The 10918-nt window shown below is 38.3% G+C and overlaps 1 protein-coding gene across 2 annotated transcripts in view; it reads left to right on the top strand.

The window, feature by feature from the left end:
* Positions 1-10345, top strand: part of LOC119596876 (transmembrane 9 superfamily member 1-like) — a 13944-nt gene extending 3599 nt beyond the window's left edge. For both annotated transcript variants that reach the window (XM_037946226.1, XM_037946227.1), the window contains exons 3-13: positions 1120-1209; positions 1419-1500; positions 4173-4396; positions 4575-4681; positions 4881-5016; positions 5292-5439; positions 5637-5855; positions 6125-6235; positions 6616-6778; positions 6996-7187; positions 8134-10345. In XM_037946226.1, coding sequence (XP_037802154.1) covers positions 1120-1209; positions 1419-1500; positions 4173-4396; positions 4575-4681; positions 4881-5016; positions 5292-5439; positions 5637-5855; positions 6125-6235; positions 6616-6778; positions 6996-7187; positions 8134-8335 — 1674 coding nt within the window. In that variant the 3' untranslated portion in view covers positions 8336-10345. The remainder of the gene's footprint in view (positions 1-1119; positions 1210-1418; positions 1501-4172; positions 4397-4574; positions 4682-4880; positions 5017-5291; positions 5440-5636; positions 5856-6124; positions 6236-6615; positions 6779-6995; positions 7188-8133) is intronic.
* The last annotated feature ends 573 nt before the right edge of the window (positions 10346-10918 follow it).

The following is a 10918-nucleotide window of genomic DNA, read 5'->3' as shown; positions in this document are numbered from 1 at the left end:
GAAGCCATCGTGTTTTCTGCCTTGATTTCTAGTGGACGAATATATGTGATTGAGATTGGATGGAGAGAATGTTTGGTTGATGTAAGGAAGAAAATTTTTCCTCGTTTCTCACCACATATTTCTAGGAAGGGAACCCAAAGACATAGCAGGAAGGTTTAATGCTGTGTTTGAAGTGAATTCTCCATGCTTTTCAAACTGCCATATGTCAGTGTATATGCTTCGAATAGATGGCTAGTTTTTTTTGTTTTTCGTAACTTTCAGAAGGGCAACAGGGATTGGAATAACACACTGTATTATTGGATACTTGCTTTCAGTCCCCATAATTTGATCGGTAATGTTTACCTCTTGTTGAATATTGTTTACATGTCGAAGCATATTCTAAGAGGTAGCATTCTTTAACAGGGTTTCTACGGCCCATTTTCTTGTAAATATATAGGAAGAAGTGTAGAATTAGATTAACAGTTTATGAGATGACTCGAAAATCTCTGCAGCACCTGTGCCAGGCTTGCAAGGTATCAAGGAATGTTTCATTATCCTTGATATGTAATGTAGATATTCTGTATGTTAGGTAAATTGGATCTTGAAGGGTATATTTCATTGAGTAATATGATTTTTTTTGTTCTTTAGTTAAAGCTGCAATTGTTTGTGAACTTTATTAACCTGTGGACTGCCATATATACAACATTGCCATCACCACCACATATTGATCATATTTTTAATGCTGTACAAGTTCCTATTTGCATTCCATCAAGTAAGCGCTATTGCTTTTCATGATAGCTTTGATCATTTTCAGTATGATAAGCAATATAAAAAGCAATTAAAAAACAGGTTAATTGTGGCAAAGGGTCATTGGCTAATTTTGCCTGGAAGTTAACAGGTTGAATGCGTGTAATCAAAGTTCTTGGTGTTTATGTCTTGGTCGTTAATGTGTGTGATTCAGGAGATGATCCTCATGCCATTGCCGCGGATCCTGTTAGAGGTTATAATTCCATCAAAATTTCAAAGAAACAACCTCATCCACCGTGATTCTCTTGTGGAGAATGCAATAGACTTTAATTTTAAGACAAAGTAATGGTCCTTCTCAGGTAAAAGTAATGCAGTTGCAACTTTGGTTTCCAGGTCATACTTTACGTCAACAAAGTGGGGCCCTACTTCAACCCCCATGAAACATATCACTACTACCAACTACCCGTCTGTCGGCCCAAGATAGTAAGTGTTACGAGCGTTATCATTGCCCACAGAACAGTCATAATTTTGTAGGAAATCAGTTCTTGCTCACATGAACAGAGAAATCCTTTAACCATTATTTTTGTCCCTTTCATTAATGTTCTAATTATCATCATTGTTATTCTTATAATCATTATTACTCTTAAAGAGGTCATGAAGGGGGTTTCATCGTCTTTTAATGCACCCCCTAGATTGAGCACAAGAGCCTGACCCTTGGCGAGGTCCTGGATGGAGACCGCATGGCCAAGTCTGACATAAGGATCAAGTTCAAAGGTGAGGATCAAAAGTTGGTTGGTATCCATTTCCGGAAGTGTGCCTGAGGGGGACACACTCACACTCACACTAATTCACCCTCTCATGCTCACACTCACACTCACCCACCCACACATGCTCACTCACACGCACACTCACACTCACACTAACTCACCCACTCAGGCTCACACTCACACACACACTCACACACACACTCACCCACTCATGCATGCTCGCTCACAAGCACACACACACACACACACACACACACACACACACACACACACACACACACACACACACACACACATACACACATACACACATACACTCTCTCTCTCTCTCTCTCTCTCTCTCTCTCTCTCTCTCTCTCTCTCTCTCTCTCTCTCTCTCTCTCTCTCTCTCTCTCTCTCTCTCTCTCTCTCTTTTGAAACTAAATGTAGCATATTCTGAGGTTCCTATGAGAAAAGTGTATATGGATGTTGGGTGTGTGAATGTGTGCTTGCAAGATTATGTATGTTTTGGTATTTTTGAGTGTGAATTTTTCACTGTCCACATATGTGTGTAAAATGAAAAGCAACAAAAGCAAGAGCGTTTCTCTGTCTCTCGTCTCTCTTCTCCTTTCCTTTCTCTCTTCTTTTTCCCTCTCTCATTTTCTTTCCTTCTCTTTCATCTTGCTTGCATCTTTTAGTGTAGACTAAATACTTCCACAAACAAGTGCTCATTAAATCTTACACTTGCTAGAAAGTTTGTGCTAATAGGCAGCAGGTAGTCATTAGTGTGTGAGTTTTCAGAATACTGATATAACTAGATTGAAAAATGTAGTACTGATTAAATGTATTATAATTAAAGAAGAAGAATATTTAAGTGCAGATTGCCTTTGGAAAATTAAATTTGTGGTTACACTTTTTAGATTTTTAGTAATAAGAACAGTATTTTGTTCCTGTGCACCTGAAATACTGGGTATATTATTATCAATATATTATATGTGAGAAACTGATTGTTGTTGTATGAAATATGTTGTCGGTGAATATGATTACAGGGAATCCCTTTTTTTTTGTCATTATTATGGATCATGATAATATGGCAAATAATTTGACAAAGTGTGATGCAAATTATCCCATAGGAATATATTTTAAAAAGGTGTAATGTGGACAAGACTGTGATATCCAATGTTTGATATCCAGTGTTGTTGTTGTTTTGTTTTTATTAAAAAGAGTAATACCTAGAGTTTCATCAAAGAAAAGTTGATACAAAAGAGAAAGGCAAATTATTATTATTTCTCACAACATTTAAGTTCAGAGGGGAGGCCACTGGCACTTGGCAGAGGTGTAGGGCACGAGGGTTGAGCTTTTCACAGGTAGATAAGAGGGATTATGACTTCTACACAAGCCATTTCCTCTTCATTTTCAACCAGGTTTCTTTGGAAGGAATCAGGAGTGGTTGAGGTGGACGGGTGAAGATCATCATGCTTTCTATGTTCGATTTGACGCTGTTTAAAAAAAAAAAAGAGAGTGGAGGGTAGTCTGCTTCATTTTAGCTTTTGTTGCTTTCAGTATTTTTTTTAAAATCATAGAAAAATCTAGCTCATTGGTCCCCATCGATCTGGGTGCTTCACTGCCCGCATGTGGCCCTAAATACGTTCATTGGGCTCACTTGAGCGGCCAAGTGTGTGGCTTGTATGCTGGGCACACACAAACACTCATGAAGTGACAAGACTCCATGCCTCCCCTTTGCAATGTTATTTCTCTTTTTCTGGATAAGTGTTTTTATTATTATTATTATTATTATTATTATTATCATTATTATTATCATCATCATTATTATAATGATAATAATAATAATAATAATTATTATTATTATTATTATTATTATCATAATGATAATTGTTATTATTATTTTATGTATTTTTTTCTTTTCTTTTTTTCTCCATTTTCCAGTGTCTAAGTTTGTTATTTGCTTTGCTTTTTCCAGATGATAGTAGATTGTTTTCCTTGCACAGACTCCATATTATCCCTTTAGGTGGTTCATAACTCAGTGCAAGAATAATAACAGTATGTAACATGTTATTATATATGTAATTGTTAATTTTTTTCATAATATTCAACTATTTGTAATACAACCTGTGCCTCTGGTAACAGCAGCCAGGATTAAGATCCTAGGTACCCATTTATCATTGGAAATAGTCCAAAGCCCCTTCCTAAAGGCCCACTGAGCCTAATAATTTTGCAAGAGCTTGGTGCACTTGTGATGAGTCATTCCCATCACCCTGGTCTTCATCCGAGATTCTCATGACAGCAAGTTCCCGTCACCTGCCTCTCAAACCAATTTTTTTTTTGTGATGAGATGGTCAGGTCATCCAGATCATAGGGGTTAAGAGTCCAATATCAGTTGTGTCTTGGCTCTCTTTATTTCTCTTTATTATTATGCATCTTCTGTCTACTGTCAACCTTACCTTTGGGTGGATTTTCATCAGCCATTTTTAGTCAATGATTCTGTACAGATACAAAATAACAACTAATAAACAAATGGAAGACAAGAAAAAAAATGTATTCAACATTATATTCTGCAGCAGTAGAAGAAATGGGTTTAGATCAAAGGAACTAGAAATACAAGATCAGTAAGAATTCCTGATCCAAAGGCTGGTGCATCAGTGCACATCTTTACTCCCTTCCCTTCCTCTTTCTTTCCAGAGAACATGCAAAACCGAAAGCTCTGTGACCTGGTGTTATCGGAGGAGGAGGTGCAATACCTCCGGGAGGCCATCGAAGAGCACTACTACTACGAATTTGTGGTCGACGATATCCCAGTGCGAGACTTCATTGGTCATCTCGAGGAATCAGGCTTTGTCCCCCACACCCATAAAGTGTACCTGTGGACACACCAGCATTTCAATATTTACTATAATGAAAATAAGGTGGGTTCTCAAAGATGAACTGTGGGATGTTTGTTTCCTTGGGTGAAGTAGATTTTGTACCAGGTATTTGTGAAGGCAGAAATTACATATTGTTAGGAGAAGTGTTGTGGCACTGTTTGGGGCTGATGGTTACTTCTTTAAATATCTTTCTTGCTATATGTTTGCCTATGGTCCCCAGATCATCTATGTAAATGCAACGAAGGAGCATGCCCCTATTTCCCTGGATGATGTAGAGCCACCACTCAACATACAGCCTACATATTCTGTAACTTGGATTCCTACAAAGTAAGTTTATTTTATTGTGTGTGTTGGACATTTTATTTATTAGAATGTCTTTTTTCTTATGTTTATGCCAAACTAATGTAAAGTTGCTTTTGTGTCAAAAGTTATTAAGAATATTGGAAATTTTTCACCATAATATGTTTAGTCCATTAAAGGTTTGAGATTGCATTTACACAGACTCACCCACTCGGTCTTCCTACAGAATTGCATATGCCGACCGAGGGCGTCTTATTCAGGACAACAGCTTCTTCCCACGCAGTCTAGAGATTCACTGGCTTTCCATCATCAACTCTATGGTGCTTGTGTTTCTCCTCATAGGCTTTGTGGTTATTATCCTGGTAAGTCTTGATAAACTGGAAGAAATTCAAGATTTGAATGAGCTTGTCTTTGTGTCCTGTTTATTTATTTATATATTCTTCAGTCGTTATTATTATTGTGATTTACTATTTTGATTGTTATTGTTGATGTTGTTGTTACTGGATGTATTTCGGAAATAATCAAGGAAAGTAAAGTTATCATTTGCAAAGAAATACTAAATCATTTATGGATTAGTGCAAGAATATGTTCCCGGCTTTCTCAGTATTTCCTCTTCTCCCTCCCTTTGGTCATATAGACCCGAGTGTTACGGAATGACTTTGCACGCTACAACATTGACGAAGAGGGCCGGGATGACATAGATAGTGATGAGTATGGTTGGAAAATCATCCACACTGATGTCTTCCGGTTCCCACAGCACAAGAGCCTGTTTTCATCCATTTTAGGTGAGAAATAAAACATTTTGTAAGTGTATTAATAGGAAGTGAATTGGTGCAGTGTTACTGAGTCAGGAATGGAGAATGATTATGCATCCTACTTTTATTTGATTACCAATTTTCTGATTCATTTTATTGTTAAATAGTGACTTATTTATTTTGTATTTCATTATCTAGAAACAAGTCTAATAGCTAAGTATTTGCAGGTGTTGGATGTCAGTTCCTGGCAGTGGCAGTGGGGATCATAGGAATGGCTCTGCTGGGCATGTTCAACGTCCACCGACATGGCTCTATGAACAGTGCGGCTATCTTCCTGTACGCCCTTGCATCAGTCATCGCAGGATACGTTTCCTCGTCCAACTTCAGAATGATGGGGGGCACCAAGTGGGTGTCCAACATCAATTTGACAACAGTGCTCTTTGCAGGTGCAGTGGTTTAGAAGTTTGGAAGAGTGAGAGTGAAAGTGAATGAGAATGAAAGAGAGTGAGAGTGAAAGAGTGAGAATGAGAGAGACAGAGAGAGTGAGAGTGAGAGTTCACAGACTGGTAAGGGGGGGGGGGGGACTCTGAAACTGATGAATATGTATAGTTTACAAACTTTGCAATACCTAGAATTTTTTGCATTTTATCTGTTCAGGTTAACTGATGAGAACCCACCAGAAGCAGCCACCTTATATCAGTTGAATGATTTGCAGGTCCGTTCTTCTTGATCTGGAGCATTCAGAATACGGTTGCCTGGGCCTACCACTCCACCCAAGCCCTTCCCTTCACTACCATCATCCTCTTGCTGCTCATGTGGATCTTCGGTGAGTCTTTGAGCCTTTTGATTTTGTATGTTTACACCCTTTTTGTGTTCGGAAGAGTTTATATTGAATTGTGAGGTTTAGTCTGTGAAAAGTGATCTATATGCATATGAATGTTAGTGTTGTAAAATGTGTTTCATTGGTGCTTGTAAAAAGTGGTTTATGCATAAATTGTTTTTGTTTTTGTAAGGGTTTAAATGGTTTCTGTGCCTTATATATGTGAATTAATGTAACAATTTAGTTAAGTGTTCAGATTGTTGCAGAAGTTAAAGGTTGGATATACTTTTGTCCTAGAAGAGAGAGAGTAATGTCTTGAAGAAAAAAAATCATAAAGATCAGTCCTGTTTTCCAATGCCAAATCTGAAGATGTATCCCCCTTGCAGTGGGCTACCCACTCACCATTTTTGGAGGAATCCTGGGAAAGAATGGCCGCATAGAGTACAACTTCCCCTGCCGGACGAAGAACATTGCACGGGAGATACCTTCAGGTCCCTGGTACCGATCCTCCTGGGCACACTGTGCTGTTGGTGGCTTCCTGCCCTTCAGGTGAGTTCCTTCATATTCCACTTTATTTATTTATTTATTATTATTTTTTTTTTTGCTTTGATGATTTTTTCTTTTCTTAGTTTCTTCTTTTTCCATTTCATCATCTGCCTTTTCTTTTTGTTCTTTGTTTCTTTTTATTATTCACTTCTTTTTGTCTCCTTTGTGTTATTTTTTGTTGTATTTTCCAGCACTAAATCTGAGCCTCTTTTCCCTCCAGTGCCATTAGCGTGGAAATGTACTACATCTTCTCGACGCTTTGGGGCCGCGAGCAGTACACCTTGTACGGGATCCTTGGCGTGGTGTTCATCATCCTCCTGAGTGTAACTGCCTGTGTGTCCGTGGCTCTCACCTACTTCCAGCTGGCTGCTGAGGACTACAGGTGGTGGTGGAGATCCATCTTCAGTGCTGGGTGAGTAACAGGTTCTCCTAGTGGGTCCCCAAAGCAAGGTGAAGTGATTATTATTATCACTAATGTTATTCTTAATTGTATTTTATTTTATTGTTGTTATTATTTTTATTTTTAAAAAATCTATATCTGCATATTTCATTTTTGTCATCGGTCTTTAACCCAATGTCAGTGGGTTTATGTACTGTCTCCCTTTAGTGAGTGAGTGAGTTTTGTTACATACAGATGGCTCCACGTTTGCTCAGCCAACAGTTGGCTCTAGTAACCGATCCTGATTTCCCTCTTCCTTGAATTGGTGGGAAAATGTGTTTTTCCTTCCAATACTATTAATATTGATGATGTTATCATTCTCTTTGATATGATTATTAGATTGTTTTTAAAATATTAATAACGTCAAAGACAATAAAATAATAGAAATGAAGCTTTCAAAAAATCAAGGAAAAGGGTAAACAGATGAGATAGGTAAGGCTAATAGCTGACTCCTTGGTGACTAAGCACTTGTAGAGCCATCTTTGTGTAAAGATAACAGATAAACTTTTATTACAGTTGGCATGGCATTGTAGTCTTGCCACCCACTGACATTGGGTTAACTTAGCCATGTCAGGGCCTAAGTAAACTCATCAACTGTTTGATTCCCTTGTTGCTGCAGGACTCTCTGTGTGTGTGTGTGTGTGTGTGTGTGTTGTGTGTGTGTGTGTTGTGTTGCTGTGTTGTGTGTGTGTGTGTGTGTGTGTGTGTGTGTGTGTGTGTTGTGTGTGTGTGTGTGTGTGTGTGTGTGTGTGTGTGTGTGTGTGTGTGTGTGTGTGTGTGTGTGTGTGTGTGTGTGTGTGTGTTGTTTTGTGTGTTTATTTCAATGGTAATTATACAATATTAGTTTTAAATGGCTGTACAATAGACAACTCTCAATCCGTCTCTGACCAGATGAACTAATTGCATCTGGCTTTTGCAGGTCTACTGGTGGCTTCGTCCTGATGTATTGTGTGTTCTACTACCTAAAGCGCTCAAATATGTCAGGTGGCTTGCAGACCATAGAGTTTGTGGGCTGGTCGCTTCTCACCTGTTATGTGTTTTTCCTTACCCTTGGTACGGTCTCTTTTCTTGCCTCCCTCACTTTCGTCAAGTACATTTACCGTAACATCAAGATGGATTAAGATGGGTTGTTTTGTTTTTCATTTTCTCTTTTTCTGTTAAGTGATGTAAACGCTCACTGAGGGAAAAGAATGGCGTATTAGGAAAAGAGAGAGAGTGTCTTATTCAAGAGGAATGCAAGTGGCTTGTTAAGTCAACACCAAAGGAATGAACACAGTGTATTGCGGGTCAGACTGATGCGAAACGTGAATTTGACCTTTAGATTTAAGGTGATGTAGCGAGCAGAGGAAGTAGCATTAACGCAGATTGTATTTATTACCAGATTTTGCTCAGTAAAGAGGCATTGATGCTATTTTTATGAGGAAAACATAGTTGAGGTTTCCTTAAGTACAAGGAGTACATGCTGCTCAGTGGATGGAAACTTCCCCCCTCACTTCAAGGCTTGTGAATTATAAAGTTTAGTTAGGCTGACTGCATTCATGTGCCTGGTGAGGCTATGGGAAGCAAAGGACTCCTGGATGATACTTATTTATTATTATTTCTTTTCATCCAGTCCTTCCTTTGTAATAGTTTTTTTTTCTTCTTCCTATCCTTTAAGAAAAGGAAGCTCTTGTGAACAACAGTGAGAGAGAGAGGGAGATTGTCCCTCTCTCTCTCAGTGCCAGTCTTTCTACCTGGGAATTTGGATAATGCTGACTGCTTGCTGAAGGACCAAGTGCTAAGCCTAGTGCCTTATAACACTTCTAGGGGTCTGAACAGTAACAATTCTCAAACTGTTAGTTGACTGACGATGACAAGAAAAATGCTTGGATGCTGCCCCCTTTCCATCAGGGTCCTTTGTATCAGATTGATACATTAGTTTGGACTGCAAGAGGAGGTTTTATATCTTTTTAACTGTCTGAGTGTCTGTGTGTCTGTCTCTGTCTTGCTCTTGTCAGTCTACCTCTATGTTAGGCTGTGTTATCTAAATGTGAGGGCCGTATCTTCTAGGCATAGACAGAATATGATATAGGAGTCTACGTAGTTAGGATAATAGAAAATGTCAATTATGTTTTTGCTAAAGAGACAAAACACCACATGCACATTTCTGAAAAGGTATTGGATGCTTTGAAACATTATAGAAGTACCAGTGTGTGTCATATCTATTCATTCTTTTTATTTTTTATTAAAATGGTTTTAGATCCTATGGATAAAGATTGTATTAGACTTCACATTGTGTGTATATGTAGCTATTTTAAACTAAAGTCTGTACTAAGCATGTATCTGATTGGTAGGAAGGCAGAGTGTGTGGCATAGTAATATTTTTTCCATAAATAGTCCTGTATACTGGCCAGTTACCAAAACTTATGTTGTTTGATACAGAAAACATTGCATTAACAAAGTTTACTATGCCTGTTGTGTTGTACAAAGCAGTTAGCAGTTAAATTGTGAATAGAAAGTGATTATTGATAGGAATCTCTGATTTAGTTATTTTATGCTATTCATTAAACACATAAGTATTCACCAGGTAATTTACATTACATAATAGTGATAGAACAACTTTTTTAAAGAGCATTAGTATATGTCTCCACCAGCTTTTGTACAAATCAAACTATTTTTTTTTTGTATTTTGTCCAGGAAAGATATTTTGTTGAATAATAGGAATTAAGAATGATGGTGAAAACAAAGGAAACTCTAAAAATACTGACAGCTGAATTGTGTTGAGTTAAAGTCCCTTTTTTCCAATTTTATTATTGTAATCATCAGTGTTACTGCAGTTATGATCATCATTTCCATTTTTACTTTCTGGTTCCTTTGTTGTTGTTTTTTTTCCCCTCTAATCATTCTCAGCTTCTATCAGAATTTAACCATAGTCTGTTCTATTTTTTCTGTAGAGGGGTTTTGAAATTTAGTGTCTTACCAGGTTGTACACATTCATCACTCCCCACACTCTTACCCATAAACCTCCCCACCCATCCGCCACAACACCCCTAATCACTCTCTCTCTCTCCTCTCCCCTCCTCTCCTCTCCTCTCCTCTCCTCTTCTCCTCTCCTCTCCTCTCCTCTCCTCTCCTCTCCTCTCCTCTCACTTTCCTTCTCCCTCTCCCTCTCCCTCTCCCTCTCCCTCTCATACTCCCCCCTTTCTCACTCTCCCTTCTTGCTACCCCCCCTCTCTCCCTTTCTCAATGCCCTTCTCTCCATCTTTCCCTTTCTCATCCCTCTGTCCTCCTCTCTCCCTCACCTCCACTTCCCCTCTCCCTTTAATCACTCTTGTCTCTCTCCTCTCCCCTCTTCCCCTGTCCTCCCTTCCTTCTCCCCTTCTCTCCCTCCTTTTCTCTCTCTTTCAAAAGATTACCATTATTTGTTATGTTGGTTGATATGCTTCTTTAACATTTTTTTTTTCAATGTTAGGTTGCAGTTGTTGTGTAATGACTCACAGTTGTAAAAAGGATATTGCTCATGTGTCATTTAGAATGAGAATGTACAGAATGAGAGGAACTTTTGCTTGCTAGCTTATCTGAATATATCTGAACTAATAGATATATCTTCTATTTAGTAGTATTACTATAAGGAAAAAGTTTGGCATGTGTGATATATGTGTATATGGGGTACAAGATGTATTAATAATCTTATCCTTTTGCAATTTTATTTTTTTAGTTAAGGG

Source organism: Penaeus monodon, chromosome 38, assembly GCF_015228065.2.
Source record: "Penaeus monodon isolate SGIC_2016 chromosome 38, NSTDA_Pmon_1, whole genome shotgun sequence".
Classification (NCBI taxonomy): Eukaryota; Metazoa; Arthropoda; class Malacostraca; order Decapoda; family Penaeidae; genus Penaeus; species Penaeus monodon.
This window is presented reverse-complemented; position numbering and strand designations above follow the sequence as displayed.